This window comes from Pan paniscus, chromosome 1, assembly GCF_029289425.2.
Source record: "Pan paniscus chromosome 1, NHGRI_mPanPan1-v2.0_pri, whole genome shotgun sequence".
In the NCBI taxonomy this organism is placed as follows: Eukaryota; Metazoa; Chordata; class Mammalia; order Primates; family Hominidae; genus Pan; species Pan paniscus.
In genome coordinates, this window is record NC_073249.2 from 214,366,331 (window position 1) to 214,392,001 (window position 25,671).

The 25,671-nt window shown below is 46.5% G+C and overlaps 2 protein-coding genes across 2 annotated transcripts; both read right to left on the reverse strand.

Annotated features, from left to right (window-relative positions):
* Nucleotides 1–1,348: 1,348 nt before the first annotated feature.
* LOC117976417 (PRAME family member 15-like) lies at nt 1,349–5,362 on the reverse strand. Its single transcript, XM_034941385.3, has 3 exons — nt 5,055–5,362; nt 3,809–4,390; nt 1,349–2,061 (listed from the first exon to the last, which is right to left on the reverse strand). The coding sequence occupies exons 1-3, from the start codon at nt 5,345–5,347 to the stop codon at nt 1,500–1,502; spliced, it is 1,437 nt and encodes a 478-aa protein (XP_034797276.3). The 5' UTR covers nt 5,348–5,362; the 3' UTR covers nt 1,349–1,499.
* Nucleotides 5,363–15,199: 9,837 nt separating this feature from the next.
* LOC134728957 (PRAME family member 17-like) lies at nt 15,200–18,833 on the reverse strand. The gene is given in 3 exon segments (XM_063596200.1): nt 15,200–16,551; nt 17,575–18,150; nt 18,547–18,833. Coding segments are annotated over 3 exon segments (1,422 nt in total). The 3' UTR covers nt 15,200–15,992.
* Between the last annotated feature and the right edge of the window lie 6,838 nt (nt 18,834–25,671).

The following is a 25,671-nucleotide window of genomic DNA, read 5'->3' on the forward strand; positions in this document are numbered from 1 at the left end:
TGTCTTTACTGGCTACAACCAGTTTAATTCAAGAAGGGCTGCTGGTCATCAGGGGAACAAGCAAGGGTTGGTGCTGCCCAGAGTCTCCAGCTAATACACAATATGGACATCCCCTTCCAGGGCAGCGGGAAGAGAGTGGCTCCTTGTGCAGTGAAGCTGACGTCCACCAACTAAGGCTTCTGGAACCATGTGGAGACTCACAGGGAGTGGGCAGGGTCTCAGCATCTGGCTAGCAGTGAAAGACCCTGAGAAGAAGGTGCTTTCCAAGTGGATTGGCTCACTGTTCTTGCCCAGTAATGTTCCAGGCCCTTGGTGTCCACCTAGTGTGTATTAACCCACTGAACAGCCACAGAAACTAACAAGGAGTTAACAGACATCTAAAGAAGTGAAGAACTGGAGGAGGCCAAGCCAATCGTGGTGGTCCACGCCTATACTCCCTGCATTTTGGGAGGCCAAGGCAGGAGAATCACAAGCTCAGGAGTTCCAGATCAGCCTGGGCAAGACAGCGAGACCTTGTCACCACTTAAAAAAACAAGCAAACAGGCGTGGTTGTTCACACGCCTGTAGTCCTAGCTCCTCAGGAGGCTGAGGTGGGAGGATCACTTGAACCCAGGAAATTGAGGCTGCAGTGAGCTATGATTGTGCCACCGCACTCTAGCCTGAGTGACAGGAGACCTTTAAAAAACAAAAACAAAACAAGCCTGACACAGTGGCTCACACCTGTAATCCAGCACTTTGGTAGGCCTACTTGCGTGGATCACCCAAAGTCAGGAGTTTGAGACCAGTCTGACCAACATAGTGAGGAAACCCTGTCGCTACTAAACATACACAAATTAGCTGGGCATGGTGGTGCATGCCTGTAATCCCAGCTACTTGGGAGGCTGAGGCAGGAGAATCATTTAAACCCCAGGTGGAGGTTGCAGTCAGCTGAGATGGCACCATTGCACTCTAAACTCCAACCTGGGCAACAAGAGTGAAACTCTGTCTCAAATAAAAGAATGGGAGGAAACTGATTACAATAACCACATTTCATTTAAATGCCTTGATTTTCTTGGGCTGCATCTTATTGATTGGACAACTCAGTGCCTTTTGTTTTTTCCATCAATAACTGAAGATTCCTGAGGCTTAAACTGGAAAACAGGTTACTTAATAATAGAGGGCACCAGACAGTTACCACTCAGTTTTCCTTTATTTCTGATTGTTTCTTTACAACCATGCATGCAACAGTAACTCCCTCAACTATTCTCAAGCCTCCACTCTAGACATTCAGATTCCCATTTTCGACTCTGCAGGACACAGGTCCCCAAAGTCCCATCGAATCCATGGCAACACTTCCCCAAGTCCGGCCCCTGCTTGATCACCTTTCCTTTCCCACTTTCAGAGCCCATGTGTGAAACGATGGGTTCTGTGCTCCCTATAGGATGTACCTAAGACCTAGGTTTTAGTTTCCAAGTGTCCAGAAGAAAACGTTTGACATATCCACCCAAATAGGCAGGTATTCAACAGCAGCATTGATCTGCCTCCAGGTCATAAAATGACCTGTTGCCACAGTCAGGGCAGTAGTCAGTACAGAACGAGATCCTCTTGGGGTGCCTTAAGTCCCTCACTCTCTTCATCAGCTCAGCCCTAATTTGAGCAAATCTGCTCCAGCAGAGAGTACCATCAGCATCATAACTCTCCCGCGGGGCAGGATACACCCCCACGCATAAGTTTTTGAGTATGATTGTGTGGCTCAGCAGGTTCTCCAGGGTGGCCATGGAGATGGGATTTCCACAGAAGTTGAAGGTGTTGAGCTCAAAGCAGCGGCTCAGGGCAGGCAGGATGGCGTTGACTTGGGAGTCTATGATGCCACAGTCATCTAAATCCAGGTACTCAAGGGTGGCTGCAACTTTTTCTAGGAGAATTTGGAGAGGCACAAGACTGAAATTGGTCAGTCTGATGCCACTCAGGTCCAGGGTCTTTAGTTGACTGATACTCGGGCACTGGGATAGATGCTTCAAGTCTGATTCCAAAAGCACACAGTTAGTTATTGTGAGGACCTTTAACGAGGTCTTCAGACAGCTGGGGAGAGAGAGCAAGAAGTTAATTCTGGGGAATCCTAGGGGTGAGTGGAGGGTAGTGGGGAATGGCTTCAAGGTAATGGATGGAGACCTTTTTGCCCAAGTCCAGGGTCATTGTGATGGCCTGATGGTCAACACTTAGGATGATGCGTGATGAAGAGCTTTGCCACTGAGGTCAATTCCACTTTAGACACGGCCCAGTAACTCACACCTGTAATCCCAGAACTTTGGGAGGCTGAGACTGGTGGATTCCTTGAGATCAGGAGTTTGAGACCAGCCTGGTGAACATGGCAAAACCTCCTCTCTACTAAAAATCCAAAAATTAGCCAGGTGTGGTGGCGGGAGCCTGCAATTCCAGCTACTTGGGAAGCTGAGGGAGGAGAATCGCTTGAACCCAGGAGGTGTAGGTTGCAGTGAGCAGAGATCATGCCACTACACTCCAGCCTGGGTGACAGAGAGAGACTCTGTATTAAAAAAAAAAAGGAGAAAAAATAATTCCATCTGAGGCTGAGTCATTTCACTATCATTTATAGGAATGGATCAAGTTCACAGAATCCCTAAAGCTCCCTTTCCTCATCTGTCAGGCAGAAAACCACATCCCTGGGCCACAGGAGCCCAGTGGAGATGCAGGCATAAAGGACAAACACAGGCAGGATCCTGCAACATCAGCTGGGGTGGGCAGGCTGCAGGCGTCCCTGACAAGCCTGTATCATCAGCAAACCATCTATCACTTTCACCATTCTTTGTGCCTGCTCCCTGACCCTCTATTTCAGAATCATGCATTTCCTAGGTAATTAATTTACCTGAAGCTCAAAAGAAACTTTTACAACAGGGAATTAGAGATGGGATCATTCATGTTCACGAAACTGTGGGGCACAGAGCTGATTTTCTGACATGTGCAGGTTTGCTGAGCATTCCCCTCTTCAGTGCCCACTTCACTTCCCTACTTCACATCATCTTCTTAAAAATTATCTTGTTGGCTGGGCGTGTTAGCTCTCGCGTATAATCCCAGCACTTTGGGAGTCCATGGTAGGTGGATCACCTGAAGTCAGGAGTTGGAGAATAACCTGGCCAACATGGTGAAACCCTGTCTCTACTTAAAATATAAAAATTAGCCATGTGTGGTGGCTTATGCCTGTAATCCCAGGCACTCAGGAGGCTGAGGCAGGAGAATCGCTTGAACCTGGGAGGCAGAAGTTGCTGCGAGCTGAGATGTCACAACTGCACTCCAGCCTGGAACATCAAAGTGAAAATCCATCTCAGAAAAAAAAAGTTATCTTGTTTGTTTTTACTTTTATTTATTCATTTCTGACAGAGGTCTTGGGATGTTACCCAGACTGGTCTTAAACTCCTAGGCTCAAGCTATCCTCTTGCCTCAGACTCCCAAAGTGCTAGGATTACAGGCATGAGCCACCGCCCCTGGCCTATTTTTCATCATCTTAACTTAGACACACGTCCTCAGGAAGAATTCAGAAAGGCACCCTCACTAGATCTGAACCCCCCAGTAGCTAGCTTCCTAGCATGGCAGCCTCTCCATAGCATCTCCCCTAGCTGATCCCTCTGCCTCTATTGGGAGGGTTGCGTGATACGCATTTCAGGACAGGGCCGCCAACAGGACAATGCATGGACATTCTAGTGTCGCCTTCACTGTTACATCCTCTTACGCTGGCTCACAGTAGATGCCCACTAGTGTTTACTGTAACAGGCTCTGCTGTGGTCTGCAGAGAAAGCTCACCACCCTCCCTCACCTGAGCAGCTGGTCCAGGTGGCCTTCGAGGAAAGAAACAGAGTTCATATAAAGCTTTTGGAGGCAGCGCAGCTTGAGGAACTGAGTGGTGAACTGGGTAACAATCTCCTTCTTCTGCTCTGGGGAAACATAGCGAGAGACATCCATGTGGGAGAGAACGAGCTTCTGAAGATTCCTCATGTGGCCCAGGTATGGGGTAAACTGTGTCAGGATGGGCAGTACCCACCTGCAATTCACTTCCACCTCCTGGATACAGTCTAGGTTCACCATTTTCAGGATGCTTCTGATATTGCGGAAGGGCATTCCCAAAATTTTCAGCTTCTTACAGCACAGGTGTAGTAAATCTTTCCTCTGCTTGACCCATAGAAGGAGGTAGGTGAGGTATTCATCCAGAGTCCTGTTCTTGAGCCAAAGTTCTACGAACACAGTCAAGGGCTGCTCTCCTCTTATCCTTGGACAGTCCTGCACTGGTTTTTTGTTCCTCTTGGCATTGAGGAAGCACCCACGGGCCATAGCTTCAGACCAAACCATCCAGAAGTTCTCACAGACATCCTGTAAATCCAGCACTTGAAGTTTACACCTCCTGTGGGAAAATAGAGGTGAGACTGAGAATTTCAGAACTCATTTCTGAACTTAAACTCCACATCCTGGATAGCAGCTCCTCCCCTCCCTGCTTCTAGTCCCTCTCTCTGAATTTTCTTCACCCTGTTTTCCCCTTGGATCCTGCCCACTTCCACATTTTTTTTTTTTTTTTGAGACCAAGTCTCCCTCTGTCACCCAGGCTGGAGTGCAGTGGTGTGATGTCACCTCACTGCAACCTCTGCTTCCCGGGTTCAAATGATACTCCTGCCTCAACCTCGCAAGTAGCTGGGATTACAGGAACCCACCACCATGCCCAGCTAATTTTAGTATTTTTAGTAGAGTTGGGGTTTACCATGTTGGACAGTGTGGCCTCCAACTCTTGGCCTCAGCCTCCCAATGTGCTGGGATTACATTGTGAGCCACCGTGCCTGGCCCAGTTCTCACTTTTCATGGTGCCTTTCAGTGCCATTAGAGGAGAGGTTCCTGTTACCTCCATGGACCTTGCGTGGTGAGCAGTGCTTTCCCTGAGGAGCTGGTGAATGGCCAAGTCCTCTCAGCTTCCTCACCACCACCATCCCCCTTGGGCCTCCTCACTTGTCATGACCCAGCTGTTCCTTCGGTTGGACACCTGGGCCCTCCCCACCAGCCCACCTGGCCCACCTCACCTGGGACGAACCCCTTGGATAAGCAGTGCATCAAGCCCATCGAGCACAGCTTGCAAGGCCTCCAGACAAGGCATCTTTATCAGAGGCCTCAGAGGGAGGCGGCGGAAGGGCCAGGCCTGCACCATCAGCTTCAGGGCCTCACAGCGTCTCCTACTGAAGGCCTCCATGAACAGTGGGGGGAAAAGTTCCGTGGGCAGCTCCTCCAGGGTGGACATGGCCAAGGCTTGGTCCCTCAGCAGGCTCCGCCCCGCAAGCTCCAGGAGTCTGGGTGGAGTCCGGATGCTCATCTTCATGAATCTGCAGGGAAAACTTCAAGAGGACAAACCCAGAGAAAAGGCATCACTCTCAGGCCAAGCCCATGCAATCTCATCTTCTCCCAGGGCCAAAGTCACTGCTCTGGCAATGGTGAAAGAGCCCTCAGTTTACTCCAATTCTGCTCTGCACTCAGTGGCCATTAAGCCAGCATTCTGCCTCTGCTGCATCAGCATGAGCGTCTCCGAAGCAGTGAGGAAGCAGGGCCACCACTAGCCCTTCATTTCTATCCAGTGTTCCATCCAGTGACTAGTGAGTGTGGAGGAACCTGAAAGCGAACCCCTCCTATCATTGGGGGAAATTACTAATTACTCAAGGTTCTAAAACAATGGGAATGGGAGTGTCACAAGCCTACATGCCCACATTTTCAGTTCCTACAAATAAGCTTGTTGGGAACATTCATGGGGCATCCCTAGAACAGGTTCTATTTGTTTTCTTTTCATTATTTAAGCTTGCTTTCTCTTTCTCTCTCTTTCTTCTTTCCTTCTTTCCCTCTGTCCCTCCCTTCTTTCTTTCTTTCCTCCTCTCTCTCCCTTCTTTCTTTCTTTCCCCCTCTCTCTCCCTTATTTCTTTCTTGTCTTCTTTCCCTGCCTCCCTTCTCTCATTCTCTCTCTCTTTCTCTCTCTCCCTCTCTCACTCTCTTCCTGACAGGGTCTTGCTCTGTCACCAAGCCTGGAGTGTAGTGGTGGGATCTCAGCTCAGTGCAGCCTTGACATCCCAGCTCAAAGGATTCTTGCTCCTCAGCCTCCCAAGTAGCTGGGACCACAGTTATGCATCACCACACCCAGCTCATCTTTTATTTTTTGAATTTTTGTGAAGACAGTGGATTTCGCTATGTTGTCCAAGCTGGTCTTGAACTCCTAGTCTCAAGCAATCTATCCGTCTTGGCCTTCCAACATACTGGGATTATAGGTGTGAGCCTCCGTCCCAGCCTCATTATTGAAAATTTCAGTGAGAAGCTCTGAAAGCTATGTGACACTGTTATGCATCACTCACAAGACAGATGTTTCCAATGCACACCTCTTACACATATTCAAACTGAACCACTTTGGCTGGGTGCAGTGACTCACACCTGTAATCTGAGCATTTTGTGAGGCCGAGGCAGGTGGATCATCTGAGATCAGGAGTTCAAGACGAGCCTGGCCAACATGGTAAAACCCTGCCTCTAATAAGACAGCAAAAATTAGCCAGGTGCAGTCGTCTGTGCCTGTAGTCCAAGCTACTAGGGAGGCTGAGGGAGGAGGATCGCTTGAACCCAGGAGGCAGAAGTTGCAGTGAGCTGACATTATACCACTCCACTCCAGCCTGGGAAATAGGCTAGATTGAACAGAGAGACAGAGAGAGCTACATTTGATTAGAATTCTTAATCTCTACCCAGTTAATCCTGATTGAATTTTTGCCTTCCTTAAATATTAACTGATCGAATTAGATATTGATCCATCAAAATGAAAGATTTAGGGATAGGGTGAAAGTCCAGGACTCATTCACTGATTCCCTTCACAAACATAGAGTTTTACTAATATGTGTGCTTCAAAGTCCTGAGTGTGAGACAGGGAAGGGTTGAATCTCTTCCTGATATTAGACAGAAAGAAAGAAAACTTGAAAGTATCTTTGTTGAGGGATCCTGGGCCACATCAAATTTATCAAAATATTTCAGAGTTAAAACAGTTTTCAAAGACAGAGATGACAGTCCCTAAGAAAACACAATAGAAATCTTCATGTATCCGATGATCACCTGGGACATATAATTTTTTTTGGTGTTGAGGGAGCTGAGTCTCACTTCGTTGCCCAGGCTGGAGTGCAGTGGCACCATCTTGGCTCACTGTTACCTCGGCCTCCAAGTTTCAAGCAATTCTCATGCTTCAGCCTTCCACGTAGCTGGGACTACAGGCATGCACCCCCCACAGCCATGTCTCCATTCCGGTGGAAGAGGATGTGATTGGTTTAAAATTAAGGTCAAAGATCCTTTTTGATTGATTTTGTTTTTGTTTTTTGGACAGGGTCTCTCTCTTTTGCCCAAGCTGGAGTACAGCAGTGGTATGAGCATGGCTCACTGCAGCCTCAATCTTCTGGGCTCAAGTGATTCTCCCACACCAGCCACCCAAATAGCTGGGACTACAGATGCATGTCACCATGCTCGGCTAATTAAAAAAAAAAAGTAGAGGCCAAGCACCAGTGATTCACAGCTGTAATCCCAGCAGTTTGGGATGCCAGGCAGGTGGATCACTTGAGGTCAGGTGTTGAGACCAAACTGGCCAGCATGGTGAAACCCCACCTCTACTACAAATACAAAAATTAGCCAGGCATGGTTTCAGATGTCTGTGACACCAGCTTCTGAGGATGGAGACTGAGGCATGAGAATTGCTTGAACCCGGGAGGTAAAGGTTGCAGTGAGTTGAGATCGTGCCACTGCACTCCAGTCTGAGCAACACAGTGAGACTCCATCCCCACCCTCAAAAAAAAAACATTGTGTAGAGGAGGGTTTTTGTCATGTTGCCCAGGTTGGTCTCAAACCCCTGGGCTGAAATGATCCTCCCACTTTGGCCTCCCAAATTGTTGGGGTTAAAGGCATGAGTCACTGCTCCCTTCAAGAATTTTAAAATGGCATCAACCAAAGCACAATCAACTTTTTTGAAATAAAGACAGAACTGCATTTAGAGGAAAAAATTCAAAGCTTCAAATTGTTCATATGAAAAAAAAAGGGACAGCATATAGCTCTGTGCCATCGTAAGCTGCACTGTCACCATCCCAGACCGACTGACTGTAGGTCAGAAGGGAGTGTCCTTACAGAAATTAGTGACTTACCAGATCTGGATGTAGTCTAGAAGGTGCTCAGACCTCAGGAAGAACCAAGCAGGAACTCCAGGCTTGAAGACTTTGGGTCTCTCCTGTGGGTCTTTAGAAGCTTTTATTGACCTTTCTAATCACAACTCCCACCCACGCCCCTCCACGTATCCACTGCTACCTTCCAATCAAAAAATGACATCTGATTGCATTTGTGAAGCTCCACCCAGTTAATCCTGATTGCGTTTTTGGCTCTCCCCAGATTACCGGATTGAATCAGATGTCCATTCATATGAAATATCTATATTCACTTCATGAAGCAAGAAATTGACAGTGTTAGGGATAGGGTAGAAGTCAAGAATACATTCTTTCAAGGCCAGACGAAGTGGCTCACACCTGTAATCCCAGCACTCTGGGACGCAGAGGCAGGTGGATTATCTGAGGTCAGGAGGTTGAGACAAGCCTGGCCAACATGGTAAAACCCTACCTCTACTAAAATTACAAAAATTAGCCAGTTGCGGTTGTCTGCGCCTATAGTTCAAGCTACTAGGGAGACTGAGGCAGGAGGATCACTTGAACCCAGGAGGTAGAGGTTGCAGTGAGCTGACAATACACCACTGAACTCCAGCCTGGGAAATAGGCTTGATTAAAAAAAAAAAGAAAGAAAGAAAAAGAAAAAGGAGGGAGAGAGAGCTAGATTTGATTCGACTTCTACCCAGTTAATCCTGATTGGATTTTTGGCTTTCTTCCAGATTTACTGATGGAATTAGATATTCATCCATCAAAGTGAAAGATTTAGGGATAGGGTGAAAGACCTGGACTCATTCACTGATTCCCTTCATAAACATGGAGTTTTACTAATATGTGTCCTTCATAGTCCTGAATGAGAGATAGGGAAGGGTTGAATCTCTTCCTGATATTAGACAGAAAGAAAAACTTGAAAGTATCTTTGTTGAGGGATCCTCGGCCACATCAAATTTATCAAAATATTTCAGAGTTAAAACAGTTTTCAAAGACGGAGTTGACAGCCCCCAGAACACACAATAGAAATCTTCATGTATCCAATGATCACCTGGGTGGTATAATCTAATTTTTTTTGGAGTGGGTGAAGGTGAGTCTCACTTTGCCGCCCAGGCTGGAGTGCAGCGGTGCCATCTCAGCTCCCTGTAACCTCCACCTCTGAGATTCAAGCAATTCTCATGCTTCAGGCTTCCACGTAGCTGGGATTACAGGCATGCACCCCCACACCCATGTCTCCATTCGAGTGGAGAAATTACAGTGAGGACGTGATTGGTTTAAAATTAAGGTCATAGATCCTTTTTGGTTAAGATATTGTTTTTGTTTTTTGGACAGGGTCTCTCTCTTTTGCCCAGGCTAGAGTACAGCAGTGGTGTGAGCATGGCTCACTGCGGCCTCAATCTTCTGGGCTCAAGTGATTCTCCCACACCAGCCACCCAAATAGCTGGGACTACAGATGCATGTCACCATGCTTGGCTAATTAAAAAAAAAAAAAAGTAGAGGCCAAGCACCAGTGACTCACAGCTGTAATCCCAGCACTTTGGGAGGCCAGGCAGGTGGATCACTTGAGGTCAGGTGTTCGAGACCAACCTGGCCAGCGTGGTGAAACCCCACCTCTACTAAAAATACAAAAATTAGCCAGGCATGGTTTCAGATGTCTGTGACACCAGCTTCTGAGGATGGAGACTGAGGCATGAGAATTGCTTGAACCCCGGAGTTAAAGGTTGCAGTGAGTTGGGATCGTGCCACTGCACTCCAGTCTGGGCAACACAGTGAGACTCCATCCCCACCCTCAAAAAAAAGAAAGTTGTGTAGAGGAGGGTTTTTGTCATGTTGCCCAGGTTGGTCTCAAACCCCTGGGCTGAAATGATCTTCCCACTTTGGCATCCCAAAGTGTTGGGGTTAAAGGCATGAGTCACTGCTCCCTTCAAGAATTTTGAAATGACATCAACCAAAGCACAATCAACTTTTTTGAAATAAAGACAGAACTGCATTTAGAGGAAAAAATTCAAGCTTTAAACTGTTCATATAAAAAAAAAGAGAAAGACAGGATACACTTCTCTGTCATCGTAGGCTGCAGTGTCAACATCCCAGACCAGCTGACTGTAGGTCAGATGGGAGTGTCCTTACAGAAATTAGTGACTTACCAGATCTGGATGTAGTCTAGAAGGTGCTCAGACCTCAAGAAGAACCAAGCAGGAACTCCAGGCTTGAAGACTTTGGGTCTCTCCTGTGGGTCTTTAGAAGCTTTTATTGACCTTTCTAATCACAACTCCCACCCACGCACCTCCACGTATCTGCTGCTACCTTCCAATCAAAAAGTGATATCTGATTGCATTTGTGAAGCTCCACCCAGTTAATCCTGATTGGGTTTTTGGCTCTCCCCAGATTAATGGATTGAGTCAGATATCCATTCATATCACATATCTATATTCAGTCTGTGAAGCAAGAAATTGACAGTGTTAGGGATAGGGTAGAAGTCCAGAATACATTCATTCAAGGGTGGGTGAGGTGGCTCATAGCTGTAATTCCAGCACTTCGGAAGGACAAGGTGAGTAGATCACCTGATGTCAGGGGTTCAAGACCAGCCAGGTCAAAAAGGTGAAACCCCGTCTCTACAAAAATACAAAAATTAGCTGGGCATGATGGCAGGTGCCTGAAACCCAGCTACTTGGGAGGCTGAGGCAGGAGAATTGCTTGAACCCAGGCGGCAATGGTTGCAGTGAGCCAGAATTGTGCCACTGCACTCCAGTCTGGGTGACAGAGGGACATTCTGTCAAAAAATAAAAAAATCATTCATTCATGAACTCCACAAACACTGATGGTATTTTACTAATATGTGAACTTCATAGTCTTGAGTGTGAGGCAGGGAAGGGTTTGATCTGTTTACGACATTAGACAGAAAAATAAAATCTGAAAGTAGTGTTGTTAGGAGATCCTTGGCCACATCAAAATATAAAAATGCTTTATACTTTAAAAAGCTTTATAAAAACAGAGGAGTCGTCCCTGGGAAATCAGAATAAAAATCTCAATGTATTGAATGGTCTTTGGGATTTTTTATAACCTAAGGTAGCAGATTACATGCTCGTTCTGGTGGAGGAGAGGTGCCACTGAGGGCGTGAGTGGTCTCAGGGCTTAGGTTAAGGCTTCTTTGGAAGAAATTGAAACCACATCGATAAACTTTATAAATTTAATCAGTGAAGAAGGGAGGGAGAGAAACAAAAATAAACCAAGCTTGCAACACATTCAGCATTCATCAGGAGGTCTTCTTGCTCTCTGACCTGGTTCCTCATGGTTGCTGGCAACCTACTGTTCCAAAATCATATAGACCTTAGATTACAGTTCCCCTTAACTTCCCTGCAGACAACGATTTAAGCATTGCAAAACATTAACTTTTTCATCTGAGATATTCTTTCAGGTTCTGCATGTCAGTGAAACTACTGATGCCAGCTGATCTGAAGGGCCCTGCAATGCACCAACTCACCAAAGAATGCAGTTTCTACATCCTGTTGACTTCTTCCCTCTTACCGCTACCCCAACTTTCCAGCCCCTTGCTATCCAGCATCCACTGGAAACCCTCAGTACTCCTTGGGGAGATGAATTTGAGGATCTCCTCCTAGCTTCTCATTCAGCCACCTTGTGATCAGTAAACTCTCTGCTGCAAACCCTGCTGTCTCAGAATATTGCTAAGCTACTGTGCAGCAGGCATAGGAACCTGATGGTCCTGTAATAAAGTCATGTGAAAATTACAAATGGAAGTGAGGGTGGAGCTGGTCAGGGTTGAGCTGGGTTTTTATTGGGAACCTGGGAGTGAACCAAGACTTGCTGAACATGTTGGGGGTTATTGAATTGGTGTAAGAGGAATCTATCTAACATTGCACTGATGCCCTTTTGGTTTTAATCCTTATGACCAAGTATGAGTCTTTCAAAACAATTTGTATAATCCTCCTTATTTTTCCTTTCAAAACCTTCAACTTCCTTTATCTCCCCAAATAATCTCACATCTATTCCCATTTCTTTGCTTACTTCATAATAAACTTTTTTTTTTACAGAGTCTTCTTCTCTGTTAAGTAGACCACATATGTTGTTGCCACAGAAGATGAGTAACCTGGCTCTATGGACACAAACGGTCAAAAGGATCCCATTCCTCAACAGCTGGGGGTGATGTAAAGGTCATGGTTATTCTTTGTCATATCTGCACCTGCATATTGCCAGTGAAAACTTGCAGGTCACATTGGGCAGGCTTCCAAATTCACCACCTGTGGAAGGTCTTTTGCTTGGCTTACATCCTGTCCCTGAGTAAAGAGTCTGATCGTGAGTTCATGAGTGCCTCAAACTCTTCAAGTATTGATGAAGGCTTCCACCCACTGACAGTGAGAAGGCACTGATTTGATGCTGATCATGAAGTTTTGCTGGTTGTCTTGCAAGTAATATGTTTTATTCTTTTATCTTGTCATCTAAAGCCAATGATTGTAACCTCTGTATTGTCCCTTCCAATGGAAAAAACAAAAACAAAAACTCAACTCTATTTGAGCCTTGTCAGGTCAATAAAACAAAAGAAAATTTAAAAAAATAATTGATAGGAGGAGTCCCATTCCCAGCCTGGGCAATAGAATGAGACTCCATCTCAAAAGAAAAAAAAAAAAAAAAAAGGCCGGGCACGGTGGTGGCTCACACCTGTTATCCCAGCACTTCATGCCAAGGCAGGTAGATCACGATGCCAAAAAATTGAGACCATCCTAGCCAACATGGTGAAACCCTGTCTCTGCTAAAAATACAAAATTAGCTGAGCATGGTGGCGCCCACCCATAGTCCTAGCTACTCGAGAGGCTGAGGCAGGAGAGTCGCTTGAACTCAGGAGGAGGAGGTTGCAGTCAGCCAAGATTTCACCACTGCACTCCAACTTGGTGACAGAGCGAGACTCCGTCTCAAAACAAACAAACAAACAAGGAAACAAACACAAATGAGCAAACAAACAAAGGAAAAAGCTGGAAAAATAAATTCTGAAAGAATTTCCATCTCTATGAATTCATCTTCAGAAGTGATAGCATTTCCTGCTTGGCATTTTTCGCCGCATTTTTGGCATAAGATCTAGCAACAAAAAAGTATGAACCCAGGTTTGTGTAATGGAATATCTTAAACATCAATAGGAGGAGTCAATAGTTCTGATGCCACACACACATGTATGGTCTTCTCCAGCATCAGAAAATGGCAACAAAGTGGTAGAGTTATGCAGAGTGTAGCATTTGAAATGGAGATTTGAAGGTGACAAGGAAAGGATTTTGTAAGACATTAGTGTACAAGTTGAGCAATGTTGGTTCCTGTCACAGTATTTTTATTTATTTATTTATTTATTTTATTCATTTATTTTTTGAGATGGAGTCTCGCTGTGTCACCAGGCTGGAATGCAGTGTCACAATCTCAGCTCATTTCAACCTCTGCCTCCCCGGTTCAAGCAATTTTCCTGCCTTAGCCTCCTAAATAGCCGGGACTACAGGTGCATGCCACTACACCTGGCTAATTTTTTGTATTTTTAGTAAAGACGGGGTTTCACCATGTTAACTAGGATGGTCTCAATCTCCTGACTTCGTGGTCTGCCTGCCTTGGCCTCCCAAAGTGCTGGGATTACAGGCCTCAGCCACCATGCCCGGTCGGTTCACAAGAAAATTTAAGAGGTATTCAATTGCATATGAAACTTGTAGGCAAAGTTTATTTCTTTTTTCTTTAAAGCATTAATTTATTTATTTATAATGTATTTATTTATTAATTTTTTTTTTGAGATGGAGTTTCATTCTTGTTTTCCAGGCTGGAGTGCAATGGTGCGATCTCAGCTCACTGCAACCTCTGCCTCCCAGTTCAAGTGATTCTCCTGCCTCAGTCTCCCAGTTAGCTGGAATTACAGGCACAGGCCACCACACACAGCTAGTTTTTGTATTTTTAGTAGAGAGAGAGTTTCACCATGTTGCCCAGGCTGGTCTGGAACTCCTGACCACAGGTGATGTACCCACCTCCGCCTCTGAAAGTGCTGAGATTACAGGTGTGAACCACCGTGCCCGGCCTACACTCATCACTTTTAATACTTTCTACATCACATGAGGAAGAAGAGCAGAAACACTTGAGTACTTCATGAAGGTCAAGGTTGGTATGAGTTTGGGTTCTAATATGATCAATTTCTGCTTCTAGGGAACCAAGCAGTTCAGGTTAAGGAAGGTCAGGAAACTCTAGGGTTTTCTCTCCCTCCAAAGAAAGCTTTACGCATCACCTTAACAGAGAAAGCAAATCTCATCCCCATGTTGTCACTTAATAAAAAGCCATACTTTCCTAAAAATGGTCCAAATGTCATTTGGACTGCTTCTAACACAGGAATTTTCTGAGCTTCATGTGAAGCTTTCAGTGAATTTCATGTGAATTCACTCCTGGTCCAATGAAGCCATTTCCTGGCATGGCCAAAGATCAGGAACGGATTCCTCTGGATCTGTCCATTAGGAATGAGCAGGGTCTCAGTATCTGGGGAGCAGTGAGGGCCCCTGAGAAGAGGGTAGGTTTCAGTGGCTCATCATCACTGCCCACACAGAATGTTCCAGGCCCCAAGTGTGCATCCTTTGTGAATGAACCCAGTGAACAGGCATGGGAGAAATTAAGGAAGAAACAGATGACTGAAAGAAAGCAAAAAATGAGTGAGAATTAATCAAAATGATCACATTTCAGTTTTGATGCCTTGATTTGCTGCAGCTGAACCTCAATCACAGATGACGTAGTACCTCTCATCAGTAACTAGAGATTTCTGATATATAAATGGCTAAAACTGGTTGATCAATCATGGAAGACACCAGAAAGTTTCCATTCAGGTTCCATTTATTTTTGACATTTTTAAATAACCATCCTTGCGAGGGTAACTCCTGCATCATTCTAGAACTTCAGGTTCCATTTCTGAGTCTAGGAAACAGGTCCCTGAAGGCTTTATTGATGCCAAGTCAGCATTTTCACCCAGTCCTGCCCCCAGCTGAGTCACCTTTGTTTTTCCACTCACAGTCAGCATGTGCCTGAAACACATGGCTGTGTGCTTCCTTTAAGATGCACCTGACCGGGCCCAGCTGCTCATGCCTGTAAACCCAGCACTGTGGAAGGCCAAGGTAGTCAGATCACTTGAGGTCAGGAGTTTGAGGCCAGCCTCCTCCAACATCGTGAAACCCTGTCTCTACTAAAAATACAAAAATTACACTTTGGGAGGCCGAGGCGGGTGGATCACGAGGTCAGGAGATCGAGACCATCCTGGCTAACTTGGTGAAACCCTGTCTCTACTAAAAATACAAAAATTACACTTTGGGAGGCCGAGGCGGGTGGATCACGAGGTCAGGAGATCGAGACCATCCTGGCTAACTTGGTGAAACCCTGACTCTACTAAAAATACCAAAAATTAGCTGGGTGTGGTGGTGGGCACCTGTAGTCCCAGCTACTCTGGAGGCTGGCGCAGGAGAATGGCGTGAACCCTGGAGGCGGAGGTTGCAGTGAGCCGAAATCGTGCCAGTGCACTCTAGCCTGGGTGACAGAGCGAGATTCTGTCTCAAAAAGAAAAGAAAAAAAAATACAAAATTAGCTGGGTGTGGTGGTGCATGCCAGTAACACCAGCTACTAGGGAGGCTGAGGCAGGAGAATCACTTGAACCTGGGAGGTGGAAGTTGCAGTGAGCTGAGATTGTGCCACTGCACTTCAGCCTGCGGGACAGAGCGAGACTCCATCAAAAAAAATAAAGCACCTGTGTCCTAGATTTTAGTGCCCAAGGGTCCAGAAGAAAGCGTATCCATCCCACTAACCAGGCCTTCCCTAAGAGCAAAGATGGAGGTCCACTTTCTCAGATGGCCATGAGCCACAGGAAGGGCAGGGGACGGGACCAAAAAAGATCCTCTTGGGCTGCCTGACTTCCCTGAGTGTACACATCAGCTCAGCCCGAATTGGGGCAAGGATCTCCCACTTGGCATGACCCCTGTTGTCAAGACTCTCCAGACGGGAAGGATACAACTCCAGGCCTAACTTGCTCAGCCCGCCTGTGTGATGCAGCAGGTCTTTCGGAGCATTCATGGAGGTCTCATTTCCATGAAAGTAGAAGGTGGTGAGCTGGGAGCAGTGCGTCAGGGCAGGCAGGAGGAGCCCGAGTTGGGAGTCCTGGATCTGACAGTCCTTTAACGTGAGGGTCTCGAGAGTAGCAGCAACTTTCTCTAGCAGAGCTCCAAGGGGCTCAAGATTGGTGGTCCCCATTAGGATATGAATCAGATGCAGCTCCTTTAGCTGACTGAGGCTTGGTTACTAAGACAGACACTCCATGTCCCGATCAGCTAGGTAAGCATGACAGAATATAAAGGCCCCCAAGAGGTTCTTGAGGCACCTGGGGAGAGCAAGAAATTAGTTATGGGCAATGGTGCCAGTTAGAGGAGGGGAGTGGGAAATCATCTCAATGGTAAACTTGAAGTGGGCATTGAGTAATTCTGCACCTTACTACCACACAGCTGTTATAGTAACTGCAATGGGGAAGCCTGTTTCACCCAAACACAAGTTTGTTCCCATCATCAGATGATGGTCTGTGTGCAAGGTGCTGCCTGATGAAGATTCAGATCATTCAGGGGCAGCTCCATTTTAGGCTCAGTCCTTTCAGCCTTGCTTGTGTGATTGGTTCAAGGCCACAAAATCTTTAAAGCCTCTTTACTGCATCTTTCAGCAGACAACCTCATCTCTGGGCCAGAGGAGCCCAGTGGGAGATGTGCACAAAGAACTCAACTGAGCAAGGTCTAGGGACATCAGCTAGGGCCACCTGTCTGCAAAGGTTCCCTGATGTGCCCGCGTCTGCAAACCACCTATCACTTTATACCACTCTCCGGCCTACTCCCTCACCTCTGTCCAAGAAGCACGCTTTTCTCATGTCAACTACTTTTCCTGGGGTTCAAAAGAACCTTTTACAGACAAAGAATTAGAGACAGGATCATTGGTGTTTACTAAGCTGTGAGGACGGAGCTTCTACCGTGAAACACGTAGGTTTGATGCACTTTCCCTTCTTTCATACTCTCCTCTATATGAAGAGTAAGTTTCATCATATTAACTTCAAACGCACTTCCTAAAAAGGAATTCACAAATGCACCCTCCCTAGATCTGAACCCCTGACTAACTAGCTCCCTGCCTGTCTCTCTCTGTAGCATCTGCCCCGGGCCATCCCTCTGCCCTTATTTGAGCGGGCTTGTGATACCCACTTCAGGATATAGAGCACTGAACAGCATAATGAGTTGACATTCTAGCGTCCCATTCCCTGTGACATCACCAGTGGCTGGCACACAGTAGATGCCCACTAGCGTTTACTGTGAAAAAGAACAAAAGTCTGTGGTATGGTCTGCAGAGAAAGCTCACCATCCTTTCTTACCTGAGCAGGTGCTCCAGGTCTTTGATATTATTGACCTTTCTTATATAAAGCATCTGAGGGTAGGACAGGCAGAGGAATGGATAGTCCAAGTCAGGAACGAACTGTTGTTGGCCGCTTACATATAATTCATCGTCATAACCGAAGGCTAAAAAGAGTTTGCGAAGATTGCTCATCTGGCCGAGGTAAGGGGCAAACTTTCCTGTTTTATTCAGAGAGCACTTTCTCCTAACTTCCAACTCCTGGATACTGTCTGGGTATATCCTTTCCAATAAATTTCTGAAACTTGAAGTGGGCATTGAGTAATTCTGCACCTTATTACAGCACAGGTGCACTAGGCCTCTTCTGTAGTGGATCCACCCACAGAGGTAGCTCAGGCATTCATCCAGTGTACTTTTCTTTAGGCAGAGGTCTATGAACACCTTCAAGGGCTGGCGCTCTCCCATCCTTGGACAGTCCTCCACTGTCTGCCTTTTACTCATGGCCTCTGGGGAGCAGGAGAGGGCCCTGGCTCCAGACCATATGGTCCAGAAATTCCCATTAACATCCCGCAAATCCAGCACTTGAAGTTTCCACCTCCTGTGAGTAACATAGGGGAAAAGCTCGGAATGTAGGCAAGGATCCACCCCTGACCTGAACTTTCACTCCACATCCAGGACATCAATCAGCTGCTCCTGTCCTCAGTGCTCCTCCTTCTGTCTCTTCTCCATCCCGCTCCCCCTTGGGTTCTGCCTGGTTCTCACTTCTAGAACCTTTACATTCCACTGGGAGAAAGCAGGTTCCTGTTTCCTCAGTGGACCCTGTATGGTGAGCAGTCCTTTCCCAGAGGATCTGGGCAATGGTCAAGGCCTCTCATGGGCACCATCAGAAGCCTCTGAGCCACCCTAGCTCCCCAACCCCACCACTCCTCCTGAGCCAGTTGTCCCTTCCCTGGATGCCTGGACCCTTCCCACCAGGCCACCTGAATCACTTCACCTGAGGCAAACCTTCTGGGCCAGCAGTGTATCAAGTCCCTTCAGCACAGCTTGCAAGGTCTCCAGATCAGGTGTCTTCATCAGGGATCCCAGAGGGAGGTGGAGGAAGGACCAGGCCTGCACCATCAGCTTCAGGGCCTCACAGTGTCTCCTGCTGACGGCCTCCATGAACATCAGAGGGAAGACCTCCCTGGGCAGCTCGTCCACGGTGAAGATGGTCAAGAACTGGTTCCTCAGCAGGCTCTGCCCTGCCAGCTCCAGGAGTCTGGATGGGGACTGGAGACTCATTCTGACAAATCTGCAAGGAAAAACTCTAGAGGACAATCCAGTGAAAAGGCAAGTTTCTCAGGCCTATCCCCTGCAACCCCCGCTTCTCCTAGGGCCAAAGTCATTTCTCTAGCATGTGTGAAAGAGCCCTCAGTTTACTCCAATTCCATTCTGCAATAAGTGGCCACAGAGGCATAGTTCTGCCCTTCTGGTACCAAGAAGAGTGTGTCCCAACCTCCAAAGAGCAGGCAAGATCCCTCCTATAGGGTCCATGAATTATTAGCCACTGCACCACTACACTGATAGCACTGGGAAGTGTTAGCAAGGATCTTTGAAGCTCAGATCTCCACTTTTTTGAGAAAACAAAATGTCTTCTTGGCCAGGCACGGTGGCTCATGCCTGTAATCCCAGCACTTTGGGAGCCCAAAGTGGGCGGATCATGAGGTCGGGAGTTCGAGACCAGCCCCGCCAACATGGTGAAATACCATCTCTACTGATACAAAATATTAGCCGGGTGTGGTGGTCCCTGCCTGTAATCCCAGCTACTTGGGAAGCTGAGGCAGGAGAATCTCTCAACCCGAGGGCCAGAGTTTGCAGTGAGCCAAAATCTAGCCACTGCACTCCAGCCTGGGTGGCAGAGTGAGACTCTGTCTCAAAAAAAAAAAAAAAAAAAAAATGTAAAGGGAAGCCAAGCATGGCGGCTTACAGCTGTAATCCCAACACTTTGGGAAGCCAAGGCAGAACAATCACTTGAGCCCAGGAGTTCCAGACCAGCTAGGGCAACATAGTGATAGCCCATGTCTACTAGACTCTACTAGAATATTAAATAATTATCTGAGCATTGTGGCACATGCCTATAGTCTCAGCTACTCTGCAGACAGAGGTGGGAGGATGGCTTGAGCCTGGGAAGCAGAGGTTTCAGTTATCTGAGATTGTGCCACCACACTCCAGCCTGGCCAACAGAGAAAGACCCTGTCTCAAGTAATAATAATAATAATAATAATAACAACACACATTGGGATTGAGTCTAGGGGAAGAAATGGATCCTGCATTCAAAACAAAGACTCTACTCTTGAAAATAGTGTATGGGGCCAGACATGGTGGCTCATGCCTGTAATCCCAAGACTTTAGGAGACAAGGTGGGGGGTTTGCTTGAGTCCAGGTGTTCCAGACCAGCCTGGCTAACAAAGCCAGACGCCATCATTATAAAAAAATTTAATAGAGCATGGTGGAAGGAATATCTTTATAATTTTAGTAAAAAACAAAGCCTATCTTTCAAAATCACAATAGCATTCTTGGGTGGGGTGACTCTTGCCTGTAATCCCAGCACTTTGGGAGGCTAAGGGCTGGCAGATCACATGGAGTCCAGGGGTTCCAGACCAGCCTGGGCAATATGGTACAACCCCATCTCTACTAAAAATACAATTAGCCAGGCCTCATGGTGTGGGTCTGTAGTCCCAGCTACTGGGAAGGCTGAGGTGAGAAGATCCCTTGAATACAGGAGACAGAGGTTGCACTGAGGCAATTATCACACCACTGCAGTACAGCTGGGTGACAGAATGAGACTTTGTCTCAAGAAATTAAAATCATAATAACATACTCTATAAACTGCAAATTAAGGGCACACAATCTACAAATTTTAAATGTCAAGGAATGAGACATTAATTAATTGGATTCTTTTTTTTTTTTTTAATTGAGACGGAGTCTATTGCCCAGGCTGGAGTGCAATGGCGTGATCTCGGCTCACTGCAACCTCCACCTCCTGGGCTGAAGCAATTCACCTGCCTCAGCCTCCTCAGTAGCTTGGATTACAGGCATGTGCCACCATGCCCAGTTAATTTTTGTATTTTTAGTAGAGAAGGCGTTTCACTGTGTTGGTCAGCCTGGTCTCAAATTCCTGACCTCAGGTGATGCACCCACCTTGGTCTCCCAAAGTGCTGGGATTACAGGCATGAGCCACTGTCCCTGGCCCAGTTGGATTCTTTTTTAATTCTTTGGTTAAGAATTTTGGAATCACATAAAACAAAGCACAAATAAAATTTTTTTTCCTTTTTAAGGCAGAATCTTGCTGGGTCACCCAGGTGTGCCCGGCTAACCAAAAGTTTTACTACTGAATTTTTTTTTTTTTTTTTTTTTTGAGATAGAGTCCCCCGGCCGGGCGCGGTGGCTCACGCCTGTAATCCCAGCACTTTGGGAGGCAGAGGCGGGTGGATCATGAGGTCAGGAGATTGAGACCATCCTGGCTAACACAGTGAAACCCCGCCTCTACTAAAAATACAAAAAATTAGCCGGGCGTGGTGGCGGGCGCCTGTAGTCCCAGCTACTCGGGAGTCTGAGGCAGGAGAATGGCGTGAACCTGGGAGGCGGAGCTTGCAGTGAGCCGAGATCGCGCCACTGCACTCCAGCCTGGGCGGCAGAGCGAGACTCCGTCTCAAAAAAAAAAAAAAAAAAAAAAAAAGAGATAAAGTCTCCCTCTGTCACCAGGCTGGAGTGCAGTGGCACCATCTCTGCTCACTGCAACCTCTGCCTCCCGGGTTCAAGCGATTCTCCTGCCTCAGCCGTCCAAGTAGCTGTAACTACTGGTTTACGCCACCATGCCGGGCTAATTTTTGTATTTTTAGTAGAGACGGGGTTTCACCATGTTGGCCAGGCTGGCCTCGAACTCCTTACCTCAAGTGATCCTCCCACCTTGGCCTTCCAAAGTGCTGGGATTACAGGTGTAAGCCACCGTGCCTGGCCTCAAACTGAACATTCTCAAAGTTCTACTGTTCAAAGTTTAGCTGCTTTCACTAAGCAAATCAATTGCTGGCTATGTAAACATTTTTTTTTGATCTTTGTTTTTGTTTTTCTTTTTCGAGACAGGGTCTTGTTTTGCAACCCAGGCTGGAGTGAAGTGGCACGATCACGGCTTATTGCAGCCTTGACCTGCCAGTCTCAACCAATCCTCCAAATCAGTCTCCTAAATAGCTAGGATTACAGGCGTGTGCCACCACACCTGGCTAGGTTTTGTGTTTTTTTATTTTTTTGTAGAGACAGGGTTTCGCCATGCTGCCCTGGCTGGTCACTAACTCCTGGCCTCTGGGCTTAAGCAATCTGCCTGACTCGGCCTCCAAAAGTTCTGGGATAACACGTGTGAGCCACCAAGCAGGGCCTGGAAATTTATTTCTGTGCATAGAAAACCTTAGTGCAACTGGGTTGATCTAGGCAGTGTTCCAGACTCCCTCTGTAATCAGACTCTTTGGTTTGACACACATTATGGAGATTGGAAGCCAATGTGTAAGGGAAATAGATATAAAATTAGAACATGACCACTACTTAGGAGGCTGCAGCAGAAGGATCACTTGAGTCCAGGAGTTCAAGGCTGCTATGAGCTATGATTATGCCACTGAACTCTAGCCTGGGCAACAGAGTGAAGAAGGCCTTATCTCAAAAAACAAAACAAAACAAAGCAAAACAAAAACCAACAAACAAAACAACAGTCAGAGGTTGTAGTTCATGCCTGTAATCCCAGCACTTCGGGAGGCTGAAGAGGGCAGATCACTTGAGATCAGGAGTTCAAGACCAGCCTGGTCAACATGGTGAAACCCCATCTCTACTAAAAGTATAAGAAAAATTAGCTGGGTGTAGTGGCAGGCCCCTGTAATCCCAGCTACTTGGGAGGCTGAGCCAGGAAAATCGCTTGAACCCAGGAGGTAGAGGTTGCAGTGAGCCGAGATGGCAACACTACACTCCAGCCTGGGCAACAGAGTGAGACTCTGTCTAAATCAAAGCAAAACAAAACAAAACAAAACAACAAAACAAAACAAAACAATACATGAGCATGATCATGTTACCCTCTACTACGTAATCAACATCTTACTAAAACCAGACATTGGTGGCCGGGCGCAGTGGCTCACATCTGTTATCCCAGCATTTTGGGAGGCCAAAGCAGGCAGATCACCTGAGGTCAGGAGTTCAAGACCAGCCTGGCCAACGTGGTGAAACCCCGTCTCTACAAAAAATACAAAAAAATCAGCTGGGCATTATGGCGAGTGCCTGTTATTCCAGCTACTTGGGAGGCTGAGGCAGGAGAATCGCTGGAACCTGGGAGACAGAAGTTGCAGTGAGCTGAGATCGTGCCATTGCACTCCAGCCAGGGTAACATAACAAGACTCCGTCTCAATAAAAAATCCAAAAAACAAAAAACTAAAAAACTAGACATTGGTTTAATGGAAACATGAGAGGCAAAGGGATTGTCCCTACAGTTCTACTATATGAAATAAATAATAGCTTCTTTTGCTTGTTTGTGTTGTTTTTGTTTTTTTGAGACAGAGTCTCACACTGTTGCCCAGGCTGGAGAGCAATGGCATGATCTTGGCTCACTGGAACCTCTGCCTCCGGGGTTCAAGCAGTCCTCCTGCCTCAGCCTCCAAGTAGCTAGGATTACAGGTGCTCTCCACTACACCTGGCTAATTTTTTGTATTTTTAGTAGAGACGAGGTTTTGCCATGTTGGCCAGGCTGGTCTGAAACTCCTGAGCCCTAGTGATCCATTCACCTTGGCCTCCCAAAGTGTTGGGATTGCAGGCGTGAGCCACTGCACCCGGCCAATAGTTTGGTTTATTAGATGCATCAATAATCAGGGCATTTTGTAGAGGAACCTACTTATCCTTTAATGGAGATAGCATGCAATGGCTACTTCATCTAATTCATTAAAATACTTTTTCTTCCTACATTTATTTATTTATGTATTTATTTTATTTTATTTTTTTTGAGATGGAGTTTCACTCTTGTTGCCCAGGCTGGAGTGCATTGGTGTGATCTCAGCTCACCACGACCTCTGCCTCCCTGGTTCAAGCGATTCTCCTGCCTCAGCCTCCCTAGTAGCAGGGATTACAGGCATGTGCCACCACGCCCGGCTAATTTTGTATTTTTAGTAGAGACGGGGTTTCTCCATGTTGGTCAGGCTGGTCTTGAACTCCCAACCTCAGGTGATCCACCCACCTCGACCTCCCAAAGTGCTGGGATTACAGGTGTGAGCCACTGTGCCCAGCCTTATTTATTTATTTATTTATTTATTTATTTATTCATTTATTTATAAGACAGGTTCTCACTCTGTCACCCAGGCTGGAGTGCAGTGGCAGATCTCAGCTCACTGCAACCTCTGCCTCCTGGGCTCAAGTGATCCTTCCACCTCAGCCCCCCAAGTCACTGAGAGTACAGGTGCATGCCACCATGCCCAGCTAATTTTTGTATTTTTTGTAGAGATGAGGTTTTGCCACATTGCCCAGGCTGGTCTTGAACTCCTGGACTCAACAATCTGCCCACTTTGGCTTTCCAAATGCTGGGATTACTGGTGTTAACCACCATGCTTGCTCCTCTATCCCAATTTAAACCACAATCACACAATCTGGTGTCAATGGAAATTAAGGCTGTTGAGGGAGAAATAATTTGATACAAGTTTATTGGAAGCTGAATGTGAGAATTGACCCAGGAACATACAGCAACAAAGTGGGTGTGTTCCAAAGTCTATTATAAGTTGGAATGCTTTCATGAGAGAGTGTAGAAAGCAGTGGGACTCCTCATAGCTGAGTTGTCCTTCTTCAATGATGGGTACAACACAGAGGTTACAATCATTGACCAAGGTTGACAATGAACAGGCCAAAATGCTTGAAGTGCAAGACAGTCAAACTTCATGATCAAAATCAAATCAGCGTCCTTCTCAATGTCAGAAGGTGAAGGCTTTGTCAGTACTTGAAGAGTTTGAGAAGCTCATGATCAGATGATTTACTCAGGGACAGGATGTAAGCCATGAATCCTAAGTCCTTCCCCAGATGGTTGGTTTGGAAGCCCGCCAACTGTGATTTGCAGGTTTTTGCTTTTGTTTTTGTTTTTTTTGAGATGGAATCTCACTCTGTCACCCAGGGTGGAGTGCAATGGTGCAGTCTTGGCTCACTGCAATGTCCGCCTCCCTTGTTCAAGCAATTCTCCTGCCTCAGCCTCCCTAGCAGCTGGGATTACAGGCATGCCCCAACACACCTGGCTAATTTATATATATGTATATATTTTTTAGTAGAGATGGGGTTTCACCATGTTGGCCAGGCTGGTCTCGATCTCCTGACTTCGTGATCCACCCGCCTGGGCCTCCCAAAGTGCTGGGATTACAGGCATGAGCTACCGCACCTGGCCCATTTTGATAATTTTGATGGGGCCAAAGATTTCCCCAACATTAATCTTTTTAGGTTTTGTTTTTCTCTCTAATGTCAGGAACAGAGTGAGAGTTCCCTGTCTCACACTCAGGACAAAGAAGGTCACATACTGGTAAATTCCATCAGTGTTTGTGAGGGTGGAATTCAAGAATTCAATCATTAATGCCCTCCACAAGCAGAGATGGAGTGGTAGTAATATGTGACCTTCCTAGTCCTGAGTGGAAGACAGGGAAGGGTTCAACCTATTCCTGAGATTAGACAGAAAAGCAAAACCGGAAAATATTATGGTTGGGAGTTCTTTGGTGACATCAAAATCATCAAAATGAGTTCTTGACTTCCACCCTAATTACAGTGCTTTCAGTTTCATGATTGGATATCTGATTCAATCCATTATTCTGCAGAAAGCCAAAACTTCAATCAGGCTTAACTGGGTGGAATTCGGAAATCCAATCAGGCATCACTTTCTGATAGGAATCTGGAAGTTGATAAAGGAGGTGGGATTAGGAAAGTCCAAGAAAGTTGCTGGGAGCCGTGGCTCACGCTTGTAATCCCAGCGCTTTGGGAGGCTGAGGAGGAGGGTGGGTCATGAGGTCAGGAGTTCCCAAGACCAGCCTGGCCAATATGGTGAAACACCATCTCTGTTAAAAATACAAAATTAGCTAGGTGTGGTGGC

Excerpts from the sequence above, each read along its gene's own strand:
- LOC117976417 (XM_034941385.3), bottom strand. The coding sequence starts at position 5,347 with ATGAAGATGAGCATCCGGACTCCACCCAGACTCCTGGAGCTTGCGGGG. Across the intron at positions 4,391-5,054 it reads ATCCAAGGGGTTCGTCCCAG|GAGGTGTAAACTTCAAGTGC; the intron begins GTGAGGTGGGCC and ends ATTTTCCCACAG. Across the intron at positions 2,062-3,808 it reads CACCTGGACCAGCTGCTCAG|CTGTCTGAAGACCTCGTTAA; the intron begins GTGAGGGAGGGT and ends CTCTCTCCCCAG.